This window comes from the organism of the source record quoted next, unplaced genomic scaffold, assembly GCF_019419815.1.
Source record: "Pyrus x bretschneideri cultivar Hongxiangsu unplaced genomic scaffold, Pyrus_bretschneideri_v1 Contig3, whole genome shotgun sequence".
NCBI classification, from domain to species: domain Eukaryota; kingdom Viridiplantae; phylum Streptophyta; class Magnoliopsida; order Rosales; family Rosaceae; genus Pyrus; species Pyrus x bretschneideri.
The window spans coordinates 10,315,961-10,337,641 of record NW_025999612.1 but is presented as its reverse complement, the minus strand read 5'-3'; the positions used below and the strand labels follow the sequence as shown (position 1 = coordinate 10,337,641).

Genomic DNA, 21,681 nt, shown 5'->3' with positions numbered 1-21,681 from the left:
TTCAAAAGCACTTAAAGTGCTTTCTGCAAGAAGTAATAAAGTGCTTCTCTAGAATTCACTTATAGAGAAAATGTTTTTGGATTCTAAAAGTACTTAAAATGCTTTTTGCAAGAAGCAATAAAGTGAAAAAACTAATTATAACTCTCTTAAGTTTATGATAATTATAATCAAAAGTCGAGATGAAAGTACTAAATACTTTTAATAACTAAAAAACTTTCTCATTTGCTCTTAGCCGTGAAAAAACTAGGAGTGCCACGGTAGGCACCGTCAAGCTTCACTTTTCTACAATTCATGCATCGCCAAATTCCATCTGTCTTTCTCTTCCGTGCGTACTTGCCACAAAAGACTCTTGGTCCTCAGTTTTGGGGAAAACCTCGTTTGAAGGGTATATTAATACTTTTATATTAATTTTTTTTGTATAATTATAAAAAGTGGCTATAATTTTATTTTTCCAAAATTCTCTATTTCATGTGACTGAGTTTGTCTAGAATTGACCGGTTTATAGCATAGATTGAGATTCTATAACCGTCAATAACTATTGAATCCGATCCATGCTATGAGCCGACACATTCTAGAAATTTTTCATATACCTCCCCTTTTAAAGGCATAACATGATGTTGCAAATACTTTTAAACAGGCTTAATTATTGCGTTGCTTTATTCGTAGATCAAACTGAATGGGTCGGTCGGGTCGGGTCGCACCCCGAAACAAACAGCCATTTCAAAAAGTAAAGAATTCATCTTCATCATCGCATCTTAAACTCTTTCAGAGCAAGTAATGATCAGTAAGAAAGCTACAACTTAAAAGGAATGAAGGCCCTTCACTATGAGAGATTTTTTCAATGTACTGGGAACAGAGCCCGGTACACTTCTCGGCTCTCTTACTCTACGACCCCTCTGTACACAATACATTCTCTGCACCAACCACCAAGAAAAATGGCGTTTGATGATATACCACACTCCTTTGAAATCTTAATACAAATAACAAAGAGAGGTGCAGGGAATGAAGAGAACACAAAATATTCTTTTTCGTATCTTCGTTTCACCGCATGAAAGAATACTATCGCCGGTGATTTGGCGGAGGCTGCTATCCGAGAAGGCAAAAACATAGCACAAACCTTCGGATTGCCTTGATCATATCGGCATCTAGTGATAGCAACCAGGCCAACGATCCAAACACTATGAAAATGACATCAGAAATGCGATGAAAATCTTGTAAGGTACCTCTGAATCCAACTCGCTAGTGACGTGTGGCATCTGACTATACGCCTTGAGTCACTCCGAATCTCTGCCAAAGGGTTTACAATGAACCCACTCCTATCCTGGAGCTGAAACCTAAGGTTCTCCAATGCTTCAGCATTGCCACTGTCATCTGCTCTGTAGCGCATGGCTACCACCGGTGCAATGCCCCTGGAATTAGGAAGCCCTGGCGTTGAGTACCTGCCTTCTGTTTTCCTCCAGAACTTGGAACTCCAAAAATCATGCACCAGGTAGCAGGCAACACGAGCTGCGGCGTGACTTGACTTTGGTAATCCTTCCACTTGACAAAGCCAAATCATATGAGATCCCATCCAGTGCTAGCTCTAGCCGTTGTACACGAGTCTCCAACGAATGCATTCCAGCTTGCGAGTTGCCCATGAATTTCTAATGTAAGAAGTGAAACGAAGAAAATGATTAGCAGCAGCCCTACATCAAAATGCACTACAAATTCACGGATGAGTACTAGCGTAATACATTAGTTTCGATTCAAGAGTTGATTATACTTCTTCTTTACAACGGAGTAAATCATAATATAGGCATATTTCGAGCTGCAATTATCCAGGAAAATAAAACAAATTACTAGAGTAAACTCGATTTTCAAGCAGCAGAAACAAACCTGCACGAGATCAAGTAAACTGAACTGCTGCTTTTCAATCTGAAGAAGTTGATTGCGGATCCGGGATAAATCCTCGCATTCTCTGTGGTTCTTATGATTATCCTCGGTAACATTACTGACAACAACGGTAGATTCTGTCCTCTCCTCATGATACGGAGCCACACGAGATCCTGACCTTGACCCACCAACTTTGTGCACTTTGTTATCAGAACTCCTACGGAACAAGGTACGTTTTGTGTTCCCATTGATCCTTCTTTCTGGGATATTCTCATCCATCTCCTTAAAACCGTCATCAAAAGCCCCAGCCGATGAGGGAGCGCCAAGCGCACTAATCTCAGCTTCCCAATCTGAAGGCTTCTTACGGTCTGGTTTCCCTAACGTCCCTGGATTCGCCTTCTTGTCCGTACTCTTCAAAGTACTTGTCTTCGTAGCAGTGGTAGCATAAGAACTCTCAGGCGGAGTTGATCTGCTAGCCGAGGTAGCTTTCTTCTTCAATTGAGTAGCTCCGGAACCAGGAGCATCGCTGTTTCTAGACCTAACCGGATGGCGTCCATCACCATCACTTGCATTCTCTGGATCCATCAAAGAACCTGAAACCAATATCGAAAAACAGAAGAACATCAAATAAAATCACTTCAAAGACTAGAAAACCTACTAATCCAATGAATTTACATAAAACTAAGACCAATTAATCAATGATTCAAATCTAGTAATACCTTTGGAGGAAGCATTTGATCGCGGCGGTGGGGAAGCCTCGTCGGAGAGATCGGGAATCTTCTTCCAAGCCTCCATCATCTGATTCATAACCTCCCTAACACTCTTCACCTATCACACATAATTAAAAATCACCCACATTAACAATTAAACAAATTTAATTACGCTAAAAACTCGATAATTAAATAAATTTATCAATTAAAACAAAAGAATTAAAATTTACTCTATCAAACTTCCGATTCTCGAACGTTCTCAAGGACCCAGCTTTGAACTCCGACAACGTGTCTCTCTCCACAACCGCCAGCTTGGCAAGCGCTTCCGCCGCGGCCTTCCTCGCGGCCCAGTCCTCGCTGCTCAGGAACCCGACGAGGCAAGGAACCAAGCTCCTCAAAGCTCCGTGACCCGACGCCCCACCCGACGCGATCACCGACCCGATCAACGTCAGCACCGCCGGCTTCGCCTTATATCCGTCGCACTTTATCAGCTTCTCGAGCCTCGGTAGCAGCCTCCCCAGCTTCGTGGGTTCCGGGTCGGGCGCGGCGTCGATGCCCGACGCCAGGCAGAGGGCCGACCCGATCTGCGAGTTCGGGTCCTGCTCCGTGAAAAGCGCGTCGGTTAGCGGCTTCAGAAACGAGCCGAAAGAAGAGGGCTTGGTGACGTGGCAGGAGAGGGAAGCGACGGCGTTTTGGCAGGCGGATCGGACGGCGGAGTCCGGGTCGCGGAGCCGCTTGGTGATGCTGGTGAGCATTTTGGAGAGGTACGGGGACAGCGAGTCGCCGTGAGTTTCAGAGAGGACGGTGATGAGGTGGACGCATTGTCGGCGTACCGGAGACTTGTCGGAGGCGTCGGTGGACTGGATGCAAGAAAGAAAAACGGGTACGGATGTCGGTTCGAGGGTCCGGGCGATGGATTGGAGCTCGGAAGCTGCAAGCGAATGAGTGTCACGGTCGGAGAGCTTATTCAGGCAGGTGAAGACCCGGTGCTTGAGGTTCTGGGCGGGAGGCATTGTAGATAGAGCTGTTTTGGTGGAGTCGGGTCGAGTTTACGAGTCCGGCGGCGGAGCTTCCGGAATCTCCAGCAGCATTGCCGGAGGAGCTGACGGTGGTTCGGTCGGTGTGTGTTTAGAGAGAAAGGTGGTTCGAGGCTCTGTGCTTTTAAACCGAAAGAGAAGAGGAGTCGGTGTACGGAACTTTTGACGCGGGTAATCGCTACGGTGTCGTTTCGGTTAGGGAGGCAGTCGTTATTCGTTAATTACCAGTTTTTCACTTCACTCAAGGATGTTTAGTCATTAAACCTTGCTGGATTACCAAATCACCCTTGATTATGTTTACTTGGAACATGGGAATCGAATCGAGAAGTCAAGAATATAGGAATGCACTTGACTATGGCCTCGTTTGGCAGCTCGGACTGTACTGACTATTTCTGTTGGATAGGATAAATAGTCATCGGATAGTACTGACTAAATTAGTCGGATGTTTGGTGCAGTATCGGACTAGTGACCGTAGTATTATACTAGATAGGAGGAATCAAACTTAAAAAAAAAAAATTTTAAAAAGTGAAATCATTTTTTTGTTCCCAGATCTCTCCGCACCCCCCAAACACCCTCCCTCTCTCTCCCTTCTTCTTCCCCGACTACAGAAGAATCCCAAATAATTGTTCCCTAGCTCTCTCCGCCACACCCCCCAAACTCCCTCCCTTTCTCTCCCATATTCTTCTTCCCCGACTAAATAATCCGGGCGTTTTGGTTGGTTTTATTAAGCGGGTGTATACCGTATTATCCTATCCGACCAGTTAAATTAATCCGGCGCTTATTTAGTACGAGTGAACGCCAAACACCCGAGTCCGTATAACTAATCCTATCCGATCCTTTATCCGATCTGCCAAACAGGGCCTATATTTCCGAATCAATCTAATATTTAATTTTGCGATCGGGTATTAGATTACATATTGTATTGTGAGGGTTTTATTTTTTTTATTTATCCAGCATTCTGTTTTTCGGAGAAGTCATAATTATAGAGGACAAAAAACGAGAATGCAATCGACTATATCTCCAAATCAATCTAGTACCTGATTCAGAGATTGAGATTTAGATTAGGAATTGTATTGTGAGCCTCATTTATTTATTTATCCGACATTCTATTTTTTGGAGAAGTCATGAACGTAAAAGACAAAGAATGAGAATGTAATCGACTATATCTCTAAGTCAATCTGGCATTTAAATCGAAGATCGAATATTAGATTACAAATTGTATACGCGCATTAAAACATTAATATTAGCGTCTCAGTTAATAAAATACCATTCAAAACGGGTAAACATGTCACGAGGTTGTAGCCCGAAATTGACGATTGTATGAGGATGAGTACACGTGAGCCCGACATCGGTGTTAGATGCTGATTGGTCCAATTGGGGAACTTTAAGAATGGGAGGGATCTCAGGTGGAAGGACCACGGTGGTCCGGGGGACGGGGAGAAGTAAAGTTGGGGACAAGAGAGCACGTGACTAATTATAACACCGGCTGTAAATGGCGGGTTAATTTTGGGCCTAGCATTAAGGTTGTCACGTGACATTTGCCGGGGTTAATTATGCCAAAGTTACTGTGCACTGCCGACAATTTTTACTGTTAAAAAATGATAACTACTTGAAGCGAATTTTCTGGTAGTGCATCCGATTCAACTAAATCATAACGGAGTGCATAGTGGTTAACGGAGAGTTTGGTTTACTTGATCATGCTTAAGAACTAATTAATTAATTAATCAAAATTTTGGATTAATCCTTTATTTGTTGCACCTAACAAATAAGAGAGATGTTGAACTAATTAAAGATTCAATATGATAGCATATTAGCACGAGAATACATACAAAATTATAAAATTTCAGATCATGTACATCGGATAATAAGAACGTATTGATTTCTTATTTCAAAAAGAGATCAGCTGCTGGTTTCGTCACGTCAATCCACCTTTTCGAGGACAGGAAACTCACAAAGGCATTACAGCTATAATATCCATAGTTTTGGTATTTTTTTGTACAACGATATTCTACTTTAAAAGAAGTTGGATTAGATTACGTCACACAATGAACTAGTTGTTAATAGGTGTCAAACTCGTCACAATATTATCCTTGTTCGTCATTCATGTAAGATGACCATGACATATTTTATTTATAAGTAAATAAGAATACCATTAATCGTAATACTGATTGTTATATTTATGGTGCTTGACAACAATTAGTGGACCAACAAAATCAAATCAGGAATGCAATTTGTTAATAATTGTGGGCCAACTGGCCAAGAAATGTGTGCTTTCGAACCGTACAGTAAAATATGGGTCTCAACCTTTCAACCTCTCCTTACCTACCTGCCTAATTAACCAGTTAACCCCTCATTGGAAAGCTAAATGGTTCTGAAGCAAAAGAACTGATTACTTCAACTGGATGAACGGCAATGATTGTGGACAAGAAAGAATAAAATTACAAGTTACGTATTTCTTGCAGAAAATATTTTAAATGGTTTTAAAATTAAAAAATATTATTGCTAAAACATTTTCAGTTTTTTAAAAATACGTGGCATTTGAATTTCAATTTTCAATAAATCCTAAACCAGCTTTTATACTTGTAGAAGAATTGTCTTATCTCGGTTTTATACACCAAATGTGTGTCAGTTTGTGCACGACACATACACGACTGGTGCATGAAACCGAGGTAATCAAGTTTTCATCTTATATAAAAGGTGCCATACAAGCAAAATTGAATGTATGATTGTGGGGACGATAAGGACAACGCACCATACCTTAACGTGTTTTCTAATGTGTTGACTGTTGATGCACAAAACTCATCCGTATGTCTCTCATGCAGAGAACGAGAACTTTGGTCTTGGCTCAATTCAGTGAATTCTATTTGCAGGGTGCAGGCCATGTGCAATTTGCTTTGTATGTAGCGCGACAAATAACATGAAGTTTCCAAGCTCAAAACATATATATGCGGTTTAAGTATTCAAGTAGTAATATATTATAATATATATGTGTATATATTATGTATATATGTTATATGTATGAGATTTTACATAAGTATAACCTGAACTTGAAAGCATGCAAGCTAGTACCACTTGAACCTTCAATGGTAATTTTTAATGACTTAGACTCTCTTAACTGTTGAAATACGACATATGTTACCTTCCATTCATTTTAGTTAAAACATGTCACTTGCCTCTTATAGAGAGGGATATTTTTGTCAATCCACTTATTAGGGCTTGCTAGATTCAATTTACGAAGGAAAAGGGTAATTTTTTGGAGCGTCGTTGGAGTTGGATCATGAAGCGAAAGGGAAAAGTTGATTTCGGAATTAATTTTTGCCAAAAGTTGTTGAAGAATTAAAGTGAATATTGATTGCTGGCATCTATCTTGGCATTAAGTGAAGAAGGGTAGAGGATAACGAGTTCAAGCATGTCATGTGCCTCTCACAGGGCGGGATATTTTTGTCAATCCACTTACTAGGGCTTGCAAGATTCAATTTATGAAGGAAAAGAGTAATTTTTCGAGCGTCGTTGGAGTTGGGTCACGAAACGAAAGGGAAAAGTTGATTTTGGAATTAATTTTTGCCAAAAGTAGTTGATGAATTAAAGTGAATATTGATTGCTGGCATCTATCTCGGCATCAAGTGAAGAAGGGTGGAGGATAACGAGTTCAGATATGTTGGGAAGCCCCAAGTTGTGTGTATACAAACCATATACAGGGAATGCGGCAGATACTGCCAAGAACAAAACATTCTTTTGGTTAGAGTACTGCCTGCTGCCATGCTTGTTTGTCACGTGAAAATTTTTCTTATTTTTCATGTAGATTAATTGGACACATTAATATATATAGTCAATCTTATGATCATTAGGATCTTGATGCCGCGTCAATCTTATGATCATTAGGATTTTGATGTTGTGTTGTGTTATTCACACATCATTTTTAGCTTTTATACATTATTTTAAATTTTTGATTATCGAATGAATTGAAAAAGATAAAAAAACAAAAATTAACATAACGATAACTTATGTATGAATTCTTTTTCCTAAAAACCTTCTACTTCTTTTTTAACTCTTTCACATAAAGTACGAGAATTTATAATATCGTAAGATCTAAGTTTTGGGAATTTTGTTGTGGTGGTATATATCATTTTGCTTTAATATATAGGTGGGTGACTTAGAATTAAAGACAAGACTTTGATTGGACTTATAGGTGTGCAATGTGCATGTTCCAAGGTCATCATACCACATGGGATGTGGACTCAAAATTAGCTTGAGTGGCATTATAGCCATTAAAATTATAAATTATTGTATCCTATATATATGTATCATCTTTCGTGATTCACAACTTTTTTCTTTTTATAAAGGAATTAGTTGGTGGCTTCGTCAAGGTAATGCATTTTTTCAGGGATTAAGAAGATTCACAAAGGTATTCTTACCTTCGTCTAGCCACCATTTTGTGATTCACAATGCAGGAATCAAACTCAGAATATACCGTGTAAAATATAGGTCTACAGTTTGTCATCGACTACTGAACCACCATGGTGATTATCATTCATAACTTGTTTCTGTAATGTGCCTTCAAAATAAGGATATCATCGGATTCAACACACCTCATAATTCCACATGCAAAGGAAAAGGACAATTAGGTGGTGGCCTTTGGCTTCCAAAGAGAATGAATTAAAAGAAAGAACAAAATGTCCTTGGCACCATCTTAGAGTCTTCATTTCTTCGCATTTTTTGGGGTTTAATTAGACCTACTTATTTGATTTACCATACAAAATATCAGATAAAACAGTGCGTGGATGATTAATTTGAACAATCTCACTCATTTGATAAAACAATGTGTGAGAGACCAACTCCAGCATAATTCATATTCATATGATAAAACAGTGCTTGAGCGACTAAATTCAACAGTCTCACCTAAATTTGTGGTTTGTATAATCGTATTAGGTCTAAACATTATTTTTGTTTGCTACCCACTCATAATGGGTGGGACGTTCCTACTAACCCGAGTGGTTTAGGACGAGCTTAAAGTGACTTCGCAACAACAATGAACAAAATTAAAACACCATGCCTCACTTGATCAAGGCTCTATCACCAATCACTTTAATGTCTTACTCAGTTACAAGCCTACGCTACTAGGCTCGCCGTCTAAACATTATTTTTACCCCAAAACTTTGGTGCTTATACTTTGATGTTATCATTTTTGTAATTTGGGTTTAGGCCATGGTCAACCATATTGAGGACCACAAGATTGTTGGATATGGTAGTCCAAACTTGAAGTTCCCTAACTTTAGGCCTTCAACATCAGATCTAACCAGTCATAGAACCCCACGCAATGAGATGCATACACCTGAAAATTGCCTTGAACTTATTGGCTGGGTGGCAACATAATTTTGTGGTTGGATTTGAAATGGAAAGGTGAACTAAATAGGACAGGGACAGTTTCATTCTTCCTTTGGTGCTGATTTTATGGACACCCAAGAATTGTTTTTTGGGCCCTCAATAATATGCCCATCCAAAGATTTCGAAAACTTGCTTAAGTTTTAGCCCAATGCAAATCTTTAAAATAAGTCCAGCCCACTTTTTCTTAGTATAGTGAATGCTCTAAGCTCGTTTAGTCAATGAACTCTATAAAAACAGATGGATAAAAATAGTAAAAGCATTACAAACCGTCTATCTATTTGCCATAATTAATTGACTAAACAACCTCATTTTATATTCAACTTTTGCAAGAATTATCTTTGCATAGTGATTTATAGTATTAATGATTCCTATTATAGGCACGGAATTTTATAAATTAGAGACAAAAATTGTTAAGTCAGAGTTCCTACTCATTATTGAGTAGCTAAGCATTGTTCGTAAGAGTTCCAGTAGCATCAAGAAGATTTCATCCATAATTCTACTTTCTTAGTTGCGGGACTAATTGGGTTTTTGTTGTGGCAAGTCCAAAAACCTTGTTTAATCTTGGCCCGATTTATGCTCTTAGCACGGCATGGCAAGCGTGTGTCATAAATTAAAGATATGATGCAAAATCGAGCGCAGTAGTGTTTTAAAATTTGTACAACTAATTCTAAATAATGAGATAAGACTCTGTTATTATTGCAATAAGTACAAGTGAGTTTAATTTTTTTAATTAATATTTATTTTGAGTAATATATTTATCTCATGAGTTAGTATGACTCTCATCACCATAAAGTTTGTTATTGTGTAGGAATCAAACCGTTTGGTCGATAAAGATTGGGGTAACAAAAAACTCACGCCACTCCAGAAACAGTGTTCTAATCTAACTAATTAGTCTAATTAAATGGATTACTGTTTCGTTAAACAAGGAATTTGTGTCAAACTTGAACACATTAAGAGTTTCTCCCTCTATTTAAACGTGATCTTCAATATTTGTTCAGCACTGGTGCTTCGAGTTTAAACTGAGGTAATTAGTATGCTCACTTTTCAACCATCTTGATACCCTAGAAATTGCATATCTGAATGAGTTTTCGATTTGATTTGTTAAATTTTTTTTCTTCTTTTTTTCGTTGTATTTCAACCCTATCATAATTTGTAATCTATGGATCATGAATAAACCATTGATTGATGTGAGATTTACCTGAAACTCACCATTGGTAATATATTTTACATATTTTGCATTATTACTTGGTCCAATGTCAGACCTATCAAGGGGCAAGGGAAGGGGCAAGGGGGTCAACTGATGGAGGAATTTTTCGGTGTACCCGGTACACCAAAAAAATTTGGTGTACCCTCACTCATTAGAATTTATTTATTGAAAAATAAGTGAGGGTACAAAAAGTGAGGGTACACCATTATGAGTGAGGGTACACAAATTTTTTTGGTGTACCGGGTACACCGAAAAATTTTTCCAACTGATGAGTACTCTCCACTGACCATCCGAACTCCAATGAGTCTCTTAAATGACTTGGGTGATGTTTTTCTAAAAATTCGAGTTGTCCTTCGTATATGTCCTTCAACTGCTTGCTAAAATGGTTGCCCTTCTTATTATTATTATTTTTAAATATATCTAAAAAATGTTTGTAAACTTTTACCTGTGAACCTCTGAGTAATTTCTCGATATTTTTTGTAAGCAAGTTTTTTTTCCTTGCGTAAACCCTAATTTGTTGGTTTTTATGAGCATTTTAGGTTTGGACAGCTTCTTGCTGAAAAGGGAAAAAAAAAAAAGATGGTTGCAAGACCCGTTTGGCTTTTTGAGGCCGAATTTGAAGACGCGTTAAATTTAGTAAATAACGTCAAGGTACAACGTTTCAAATCAACAAATTTGCAAGTGTTGTTATTTATTTATTTTTTATTTTTACACGAACTATATATGGTTTTAATTTTTTGTTCCATTTGTTTTTCTACGTATTTCATTTTGCAGAAACGATTTTCCAATGACGAGCAGAAATACAGGTTGTTCTTGCATATTCTGAATGAGTTTCAGGCCAAGAAGATAGACATGTCCAAAGTAGTGGACGAGGTTAATATTATTGTTATTATTTTTGTACATATATTAGAAACGGAGATTTTGAACACACACGTATGAATATATGTTCACAATCACTCTCAATTACGTGAGTTACAAACCTCTTGTTGGACGAGGTTCTTATTCATACGACATAACAAGGAACCCGTATATACATACAAGTCATAAATTGACTGAAAAAAAATAACATATTATTGAAACTGTTGCTGAATATTGTTGCAGGTGACCCTTCTTCTTCAGGATCGTGATCTTCTCGACGAGTTTTACAGCTTCCTACCAGCAAATTTCAGTCGAAAGCTATAGACTGAAAGAAATGTCCAACAATGAAGCCAAAATCTACCACAAATGACTGGATTTGTATTGGATGGTTTACTTATGAAGAACGATTGTTTACTGGTTTAAATTTCCCAATAATCAATTTAATTTCTATTTATTCAGGTCATTGAATTACAAATTGTAATGTTTGCATTGACTTACATTCTTTATTCATAGTCATCGTGTTGATGTTGAAAGACGTTGCGCTGCATGTGCTTGCAAGAAGTTTAGCCGCTCTCCTAGTGCCAATATGTTTTAAGGTGAAACATTTACGTTCACGTGTTGAGCTTAATGATTTATGTGTTCTCACGTCAATCAATATATGTTGTTTATGCGTGAAGATAAATGACACCACTCGTGAGCGCGCATTGAGAATGTGATTCTACATTAAAAACTGAACGAACATCTTGCATGTATTAGGATGGAACCTAAACTTGTTTTAGTTGATGGAGCTGAAAATAAGTGGCCCGGTACATGACCATTAGAGCCAATAAGCACTGGCATGCCCTGCAGAACCTGCATCTCCATGAAGATTAAGCGTATAATTTTTTTCTTGTGGAGCAGAGCCCCTTTTTTTTTTTTTTTTTTGGTCAAATTGGAGTAGAGCAATTAATTTAGGCCATTTTTGTAACTTTGTTATTGATTGAATTCCAAAAGTCTATTTTTTTTACACACACAATATTATTTGTATTATTGAGTGAAAAATACGTTAAGCCTTACAATGAACTAACCACAATAATTCAATTTCAATTCGTCGTAGTGAGAATCGAACTAAAACCTCTCACTTACAAGTGAAGAGGAATATCAATGTTCTATTGTTTGGATGGTGAAAGATTTTGGTTCTGTGGGACCTACATGGATGACACATCATCAAACTAATAGTTATTTTATGGAAGTTAACGGCAAAGATCAATGGTACACGTTTTATTAAGTTAAGGAACGAATTCTAAACTCGATGCGAGGTCATATACAAATTTTAAATTTTGCTCTAAAATTTGGTTGACGTTGCAATGCATATTAATTAACACACGATTATGCCGCAGCTAGCAACAGCTTGATTTCTTGAATTGGCAAAAACAATATGGCTATGCCTGCCTGCTAGCAAAGGCCGGCTCCTTCATTTTTCCCTCGATATTTATGCATATTTTGAAATCTTTTCTTTAGGCAACGTATGTTTTTAAATCTTAAATATTTTGATCGACGTCAGTATTAAATATATGATTGATACGGGTGGAATTCCACATGATGTGATGTCAATATATATGGTGATGGGTTTTAAGGTTGGTTTAGTACTATAATTTTGACTAACCATCTTCTTAATCATCACTTAAATATAGCTTTAAGAGTTAGAGACGTCATCTCATTAGTTCCAGTTTTACGAAGCATTTTGTCTAGCATCTTGCACTCATGGCAACCGAGTTGATCGTCGACTTTTATGTAGATATGTCCAATGAGTCTGAAGACGCATATCTTGATGAATCATGATCAACAATTGATAGCAATGATCAAATTAAATATCTCCCAATAGTATAACTAAACCAACATAAGTTTATTGTCACATTATGTGTCATCAAATGACTTCTTAGCCAAAACAGTATATGAAATTGATATAATTCTTTACTTTAGTCCTTAACAATGAAAATCGATAGACGTGGTCCTTGAGTTTGTCACCGTAAATCATTTTGGTCATTTCATGAAAAATCTATCAATATTCTCGTTAAGTAAAAGAGTCGGTTTGGCCAAAAAACCCTTAATAAAAGGTGGTCACGTGGTCGTTCATGTGACAATTTAGTAAATATATTGACATTTTTTTCATAGAATGATCAAAATGATTCATGGTGGACAAACTCAGATACTACTTTTATCGATTTTTATTGTGAAGAACCAAACTGAGAATATATGTCAATCTCAAACAACCATATTGGTTCAAAAGCGGTCATCAAATACATATGAACATATTATATTGGCTGTCATCGTATGAACAATAAATAAACTTATAGTATGAAACACGTAGATACCATACCAACTACAGAATATTTATTTATACCATAACAAGTTAAATTTTGAATTAAATAAGCAGTTAATGCATGTTTTTATGATGGAAGAGAAGAGTGGTAGTAATATAAATATATATATATAATTGACAATTGTCTTTATGTTAATTATACTTCTGTCCTAATCCAATTCAGATAGTCAGAAGAAAGTAGAAATTTGTAAGGAGTTGAGTTTCACTAAGTATTTGATTTAATGTCACCATCTTGAACTTCTAAACCGTATACAACGATGTGCATTCATGTTATTTTTCATGCAATTTTTTATTTTTATTTTTATTTTGACCTTTTCAAGTAAAACTTTGAGTAATTATGAAACTGTGTCCAAAACGAAAAAAAAATGTAGAAAGAGAAAACAAGCGTAAAATTATTACTTGCATTGCAACCCATTAAGCAAACCGTAAGTCTTATCATGAAAATACAACTTAAACGAGAAAAAAGTGCAAAAGAAGAAAGCGAGTGTAAAATTACTATTTATTACAAATTTGCCGGGATATGAAATACTCGATACAATGAATTTCAAAGATGCAGTCAAATTGTGCAAAGATAGCTATTGAACACGCTTTCTTAATCACATTGATCATCCTATGGATATTGTCGTTAAAATAAGAATACAACAATAACAATAACAATCAGGGTTTATCTTATTAAGTGAAATCGGCATTTCTTTTAGAATTCATATTATAAGGATTAAGAAATACTTGAAGTACAGTAATTTTATTATTTTATTTAATTTTAATTTAAATTTAAAAAAATAAATTAAGAGGGTTATCGATATTAATGTGTAATTAAGTGTATCTCATCTGGAATTTACTTTTACGTTCGTGCACCAATATTTTTGTAATTATTCAAAAGATAAAAATTCCTAGAGAATCAAAACCTGAAACGATGGCGTATCGGATTTAAAGTCTCCGTGAAGCGGAATCATGCACGTTTTTTGGTTAAAAGCACTTTACAAAAACACCCTTTCCGTACATAAATAATTCCCTAAAAAAGGATCAAAATTCTGTAAACTTCAACGGGACAAGCCCGAAAATTATATAAAATTCAGGGGCATTTACGTGAATAAACCGCTCTATAAATGTAACTCCCCAGACGTTTCTAGAAGCACAAAAGGGCGAGCGGAGCAGAGAAGTTTACGAATTTCCGTTATCCATCTTGTTCTCTCTCTCTCAATCTCTTGAAGATTTTTACCAAATTTTAGGGTTTTTCTGTGAATCTTTGGAATTTTGAATCCGTCCGTTGAGACAGGAACAATGGTTTCCGATGCAATTACCAGCGCCTCCGTCCATGCAGCCCCGAACAACGGCGGCAGGGATTTGGGGAAGAAGAAGAGGGTGAGATTTCAAATTTTAATTCCCTCTTTTTTTAGATTTCTTGAGATTCTAGGTGCGAAAGTTTGTTTCTTGATTAATTTTTGACGATTTGATTGATTTATTTGGGGATTTTTCAGGCCAGGTCTGCCAAATTGAAGCAGTGCAAGCTCGATGTTCGTCGGGAGCAATGGCTTTCTCAAGGTGTGCATGCGATCTTATAATTTATACATTTAATTGCTTTGTGATTGTATATGTCGTTAAATTTCGGAGATTTGTGGGGATTTCTGTAAAAATTTATTGTTTTTGGCATTTGATTGATTGGATTTGGTGGGATTTAGGCGCTGTGAAGAACAAGGATTGCAAGGAGGAACTGAACGGCGTCATTAAAGCGGGCAAGGAGCGGAATAACAACCGTTCATTTGGTAATATGGAGATGAAGCCCAGAGGTGGACAGATTGACGGATCGATCCACCATCACCACCACCATGACAGCGATTTGGAGTCGAACAGTCCGACCAGTTTGACAAGTAGTGTCTTGGGCAGCAACTATTCCGAGACTACCTTTACTAGCAGCAGTAGTAGCAGCGGTGGCTGTTGCTCTGGTAATATCACAGAGGATGAGGAAGGTGGTGGTGACGATGGTTGCTTGGACGATTGGGAAGCGGTGGCTGACGCCTTAGCTGCGGATGAGAAGCCGAAAATCCCATGTCCAGAATCGCCCCCAGAGCATGATCCAATTGCTCAAATGGTTTCTCCTCAGGAAACGACTATTGGGTCCGATGGGGTTGAGAATTTGAACCCTCAGTGCGGCAGAGCTATCCCTAAAGCTTGGGGGAATGCCCATGCTTGGAGGCCTGACGATGCATTTCGGCCTCAGAGTCTGCCCAATTTGGCTAAGCAGCTTAGCTTGCCGAATTCAAACCGGAAACATTACAGTTGTAGTGGTGTTCCTTGGGCCTATAATGGTGTTGCCGTGCCATCCTCGTGTCCTATATGCTATGAAGATTTGGATTTCACGGACACGAGCTTTTTGCCTTGCTTGTGCGGATTCCGGCTCTGCCTTTTCTGCCACAATAGGATTCTGGAGGAGGACGGTCGCTGCCCTGGCTGCAGGAAGCCATACGAGCATGAGCTTGTTGAGGCAGAGACAAGTGTGCATGGAGGAAGTCTCACATTTCAGCTGCCTCGTTCTTGTAGCATGATCACAAGGTCCTAAGGAGAGCTTCTGCTTTTCGTGAGTTATGTATGTATGCTGGTCTCTGGTTTTTTGAGTCCTCGGTTTTGTGTGTTTTACAGTGTTAGAATTTGATTTCGCTAGTTAGATGCGGGTATATAGGGTTTTGAGCGCCCGGAATTGACCTGCTTCTATTTTGAGTTGGTTCTATCTGTATGGTGCATTTGCTGATTTAGAGAACTCAGTGACTCGGTGTTCTTATGTGAATATATAAGGTGGTATAGAAATTCAATACATGAATCAATTATTCTCTGGTATGCTACTTCTTTTAGTTTAATTTTTCCTTTATGTAGTATTTGATTGTCGTATTTTAGTTTTGGTTTATTTTCATTTCTAATTAATGGTGTAGAAGCCATCCGTATCCTGGATGAGTTGTTCCTAATGGTTTAACTCTATAGTTTCTTCATAATTGTACATCTCTATGGCTGGATTTGGATTCAAACGCGAGGTCCCTTTCATTAATCTCAGCTGTTAAGTCATGGTAATCTAGAAATTTCCGATCTTGTTTGTGGTCCATTAATATATTTGTTTAACTTTTGAGAACAATGTTATACACTTACCTGTTTATACTTCTAATGTAGGGGATCTTAGTTTTCTAAGGTTATGGTGTGTAGAATTTTCATGTGGAGCTTCGTCTGGGTAAGATTTCTGTACATGGGCATCAGTCTTTTAAGGTTAACATGGATATTAGCAAACCGTACTCTACAATTATTTTGTTCTGGTAACATGTTTCATGTGAGAGAATAGGGTACAATTTCAAGAGGGAACCTAGGAGCTTCTCTTGCTTAGGACGGTGTTGGTACCATCGTCAAGGGTCTTAACCCCTCTGTCGAGGGCTATGTACCTTTTCAACTTCTATCTATGGATTAGTCAAATGTTTAAGGCATGAAGGTATTAGACTTATGTTGCATTTGATTTAGTACTATTTATCTTTTATCTCCTTCGACAAAAAAATACAGAGGGTATCTTTTATCCCTCAGGAACCTGGAGATAATGACTCCGGTCACTTGTAAGTCCTGCTTTTCATGGGTTTTTTCATGTTTCTATCACTGTTTCACTTGTCTGTATGCACTTTCATGACTTTTTTCGTATTTCTATCGCAGTTTAACTTGACTGTATACATGGATTCTCTGTTCTTTCTCAAGCAGCCGTAGCAAGGAAATTAAACTCAAATGTTTCACTTGCATTTCTTCATATGTGGAATGGCTTGATACACCAATTTGCCTTTTACACATAACGAAACTATTCATGTCTTGATGCTTACTGTTACGTTTTAGAATTCGTAATTCTTATGGTGATTACTAGTATTTGCTTTGTGTTTCTTCTCGTCGACTATGACCTTGATTAGTAATGTTGATGTTCTTTTGTGCACTCCCTCCGTGTGTTGAAAACGCGTCGTAGCAAACTAATTTGATCTCTCTTGTGCATGTGCAGTAGGGAAGCCATTTATAAAAGCTACCCGACAGTCCAGCAAACTAATGTTATTTTGTGACCCTCTGGTTGTCTTAGACATGTTATTCGTTCGGAACATTTAATGTATTATCTGGAAGTGATTTGTAGCACACTCGAGCAAATTTAACGTGCCGGTGTAGGATGTATGACAAGATTGAATCCTGTTGTGCCGTTCTGCGTAAATCTTTTTAGTTTGATCTCGAGTACGTCAGAACGGGGTGCGTCAAGTTCTATATTTCGCGTTTGATCTTGAAAACAAACAAATCCACGAAAAATCCAGGTTTTGCTGTTATTCTGTAAGGCTTACAGGAACTGGCATACATTTTGACATACACAATGAAGACGACTCTACATCTGATTCTCGGTTCCCACTTGTTGGAACCAAACTTGCGCACCATCGTACTGTTACGCTTGCACATTTCCTAAACCATTCACAAGTAGCGAAATCGTTTCTGTTTGTAGGTCAGCGGGGAGTTTGCTCCACCATTCCTCGAAGGTGGACGACTTGAGCAACACATCCTTACCGATCACCCCGTCCGGAATCCATTTCCCTACTTGCTCCTGAACTCTCAAAATTCTCTCCCTTTCCTTGTATACCGCCGCAAAGTTGCCGGAAAGCTTGTGCAACTCCTCCACTTCTGCCCAGAAGCAAGACTCCCCGCATGAACCAGTTTGCAGTTTCTGTTCGTACTCGAGCCATCTCTGCATCCATTTGTAGCGCGTTGGCCTGCCTTTCTTCATATAGGATTCGGTGTCCTCGTCCTTCGAGTGCCTGTAGTAGTTAGCCACATCGAGAGGCTCGACAAGGCGGCGATACCTAGTTCCAAGATTTATCCACTCTTTTGTAGCCTCCAGTTCATCGGGGAGGTCGTATCTTGTGAACATTTCAATGACCTCATCCATTATACCTGTTAGCTCAATCCTGCTCAAATTAGCATCGAAATCTGTCTTGTTTTTATGAATTTTGAAGGCTTTGTAATATCCGACAGTGTGCTCGCATAAGGCCCGGTAGTCTTCAATTATTTTCAAATGTTTCGTGATCATCTCCAGTTTTGAACCAACCTTTCTCCTGGTTTCTTCGTTTTTGCTTCTCGAATTCTCCTGCTGCGCGAAGGCATAATCTAGCCTTTTCGCTCTGCGATTTTCGACAAAGTTAGAACGTACTATTTTGAAGAGAAGTGATGTAATATATTGAAACGATTAAAGTACTTACCATGCCAAGGTCATCAAAGAAACCATCTGAGGCTAAGGGGAGCGTTTCTAGGTTATCATCATAAGTCACACACTGCATGTCCAAGCTGCCTTCAAGCTCATTTTCGTAGGCCAAATGCTCGTTTAAGCATTTAAGCACGATCCTTGCCCCTTCACTTTCGCTGCTCAATTGACACGAGTAGAACAAGAGTTGCAGCACAGCTTCAGGGTTTTTCATGACAACCAGTTTCCCGTTGCCGGTGCAAAAAATGTAAGTTCCGAAAGGTTTGTACGGGCTTAGCTTAACGAACTTTTTTACAGTTTCGAGTAATGGGTTGGTACTCCCCTGTAGTTTGGAGGCAGCATGAGTTGTAAGAGATGCTGCATTTCTCATCACATTTCTAAACAAAAGGAAGGCTTCCTGGGATGATCCAACCGACTGACTCGCATAGGCGGGGGAATTTGGGTCGAAGAAGGGAAGGATCCTCTCGAATTCATGTTGAATGGAAGAGAGTGGAGCAAGCAGAATCCGAGGGATAATGTCATATCTCATGACAAAATGTATGAAGTATTGAGACCAATTTTCTCTCCTAAGAGCATGGGAAATAATATGGTTACCAAAAAGGGGAGATCCGAAAGTCACACAGAAAAATGTTTCATGGCTTTGTTTCGGGTAATTTTCAAAGCACCAGATTGTGGCAAGCACGGCAGTTGGACCGCCTGTAGAGTGGCCGGTAAATACTATTCTCTTCTTTCATTGACAACCTCTTGCACCTGAGAGAATTAAGAATGAAAGACCACCTGAGTTACTAATTAACATCCCGCAACACATTATATTTGTGCGTACTAAGGCATAGCCAATAGGTGTCGGGTTTTATTACAAAATGTCAAAGTGTTAATAGTTTAGTAAACTAGGAAAATTGCTCTGAAAACTATACGTTTTATACAAAATTACTTAAATAGCACATCGGGAGGAAAAATCTTCACGCAGTAGACAGTTTTTCTGAAGTATTGGATTTGAAGTGTTTTTCTTTAAAGTGTAACGCTATCAAATGCTTATACATGAAAAGTCCGCATCAGTTTTAGCACTTACATATTTTTGTTGTGAATACACTCGCTTATATATAGCGTTTTATTTTGTCAAGTTTTCGACGTAGTACTTTACATTCTTTTACATATAATGTTTATGTGGCAAAATTAAAAATTTACAATTAGCAACTATAGCAAATGAATAACAATATCAAATTGATACCTTATTTTTAAGCTGGGAATTCTGCAATACATGTTCAAACTTCTGCACAAAGGCTTGGTTGAAACTTGCAATTGCTAAATCTTGGTGCCCACCAGGTCCGGCAGCTTCATCATAATGACCTATGCTTTTCATGGAAGGAAAGAGTGAAAGTTGGATCTTTTTTTCCCCAAAAGCACTTTCTCCAGAAGCCCAACTCTCCACAGACCAAGATCCTGGGAAGCTGAAAACAACATCTGATGATCCAGAAGCATATTCCTCCACATGAAACAGATCATCTGGGGATTTGTGTGCCTTGAAGGCAAGAGAGCAGCTTTTCTTGATAAGCTCCTCGCTTATATTCAACTTCTCTCCCAGCCTTTCACTTCCCATTTTTCTAAATTATGATATTTTTTTTCTTTTCTGGTTTTTGATAATTTGATTTGGGTCTTACTTTAAGGAGTGGCGGGATGGAATGGATGAGAAAAGTATAAGGATGCCCTCAAGTCTTGGTCAAGACTTGGGCTTCCATTTTTGTTTTGGTTGGAATTCTTGTCTTCACTAGACAACAATTTGTAGTATGAATTGTTGTGCTATTCTCATATTACCAATTAATTTTATAATAGAACTTCAACTTTCTTTATGATATACGTCATCTGCACTTTCACACACAACAAAGGAGGACGCACCTTTATTTGAGTTCATTAGTGGCCCTCTTGGTTGCGAGTAGGTGTAAAGATGACATGTATATGATTGACGTGGTTAGGATATTCCTGTAAAGTGTTTATTAATTGTCATAAACAAGTAATGCTTTACATTGGCTGACGAGGCTTAAAGTTGATGTACTTCACATGTAAGTTTCCTACTAATTCCACAAAATGTTTTCTTAATATTTGAAGAAGATTAAAAGTTGACCCAAAAGAAAAAGAAGACTAGAAGAAAATGTTTTCTTAATACTGCAATGCAAGGTCTTTGCCTTCCACTTTCGTCGAAAGTTTCTTCTCACTGTGCAGGAAATTCTGTTTGTTCTGTTGCTTTGGAAATTTACTGTAAAATAGTGCTAGAATGGAGATATTGTTTTTGTTTTTACTGTCGATTTAGTGCTCTTTCCGTTTTTTTTTTTGGCGTGTAAATTATTGTGGTATTTGTGCAGTGAATTGTCACGCTCGCTTGTGTTCATAGCTTGTATCGAGCCACACAACCTCAACAATTGCATTTTGTTGTCATATTTTTGTAAGCCTTCTGGTTCCCTTAAGAAAAGTATAGATGTTATTTGTGCTGAACATTCCTAGCATGTGTGGAACCAAAACTATTACAAATGAAAACTGTACTTGTAACCAAAACTATACCAAAGCAAAACACGAAAACTGTAGAGAGTGGATTCAAACTTGGGTGAAGAGTCGGAGCCACCAGGCAGAGGAACGCTTTGTTCTGTAATATGGGGTTCACTTTCATAGAAAGGAGAGTCTAACCGTTACAAGTTACGTTACAGGCTTAGGTGGACTAAAAGTCAATGCTAAATCGTCATCGATGACACCCAAAGTTCAAGAAAAACGTGAATGTTTGTAAGTACAGAAAAAAAATGTCTAAAAAGAAAATACTAGCCAGACCATAATTTTTTACCACAGTCATGTACAACGTGATATGACAATTGCCACATATAACCAATACTCAACGCGATAAACTCATTGGTTGACATAGCATGTATACCTCACGTGGCACACCGTCAATGCCAATGGCTACGGCACTACTCCTAGGTCTGCCCCCAATATTATCACTTAATTGGTACTAATCCACTTGCATA

General features: G+C 38.1%; 3 protein-coding genes across 7 annotated transcripts; 1 reads left to right on the top strand and 2 right to left on the bottom strand.

The window, feature by feature from the left end:
- Positions 1–718: 718 nt before the first annotated feature.
- On the bottom strand, positions 719–3,681 carry LOC103958828 (TORTIFOLIA1-like protein 3). Its single transcript, XM_018650273.2, is given in 6 exon segments — positions 719–1,260; positions 1,262–1,480; positions 1,482–1,643; positions 1,876–2,465; positions 2,592–2,700; positions 2,813–3,681. Coding segments are annotated over 6 exon segments (1,884 nt in total). The 5' UTR covers positions 3,596–3,681; the 3' UTR covers positions 719–1,239.
- A 10,873-nt stretch (positions 3,682–14,554) lies between these two features.
- LOC125479674 lies at positions 14,555–17,633 on the top strand. 5 transcript variants are annotated; one of them, XR_007260165.1, is made up of 5 exons: positions 14,555–14,793; positions 14,910–14,973; positions 15,111–16,015; positions 16,588–16,645; positions 17,441–17,633. XR_007260165.1 is itself a non-coding variant. In XM_048589353.1 (4 exons), exons 1-3 carry the CDS (start codon positions 14,713–14,715, stop codon positions 15,986–15,988), a joined length of 1,023 nt encoding a protein of 340 aa, XP_048445310.1. In that variant the 5' UTR covers positions 14,555–14,712; the 3' UTR covers positions 15,989–16,015; positions 17,441–17,633. The 5 variants fall into 5 exon arrangements, 3 of the variants coding, with proteins under 3 accessions (XP_048445310.1, XP_048445311.1, XP_048445309.1); XR_007260164.1 differs by adding an exon at positions 16,405–16,487 and having other exon boundaries at positions 16,588–17,633; XM_048589353.1 differs by lacking the exon at positions 16,588–16,645.
- Positions 17,634–17,722: 89 nt separating this feature from the next.
- Positions 17,723–20,351, bottom strand: LOC103958804 (protein EDS1L). Its single transcript, XM_048589351.1, is given in 5 exon segments — positions 17,723–18,478; positions 18,480–18,593; positions 18,672–19,405; positions 19,408–19,423; positions 19,902–20,351. Coding segments are annotated over 5 exon segments (1,848 nt in total). The 5' UTR covers positions 20,271–20,351; the 3' UTR covers positions 17,723–17,863.
- Between the last annotated feature and the right edge of the window lie 1,330 nt (positions 20,352–21,681).

Coding starts and splice junctions, on each gene's coding strand:
- LOC125479674 (XM_048589353.1), top strand. CDS start 14,713: ATGGTTTCCGATGCAATTACCAGCGCCTCCGTCCATGCAGCCCCGAAC. Junction 14,794..14,909: donor ATTTGGGGAAGAAGAAGAGG/GTGAGATTTCAA, acceptor GGGATTTTTCAG/GCCAGGTCTGCCAAATTGAA. Junction 14,974..15,110: donor GGAGCAATGGCTTTCTCAAG/GTGTGCATGCGA, acceptor GGTGGGATTTAG/GCGCTGTGAAGAACAAGGAT.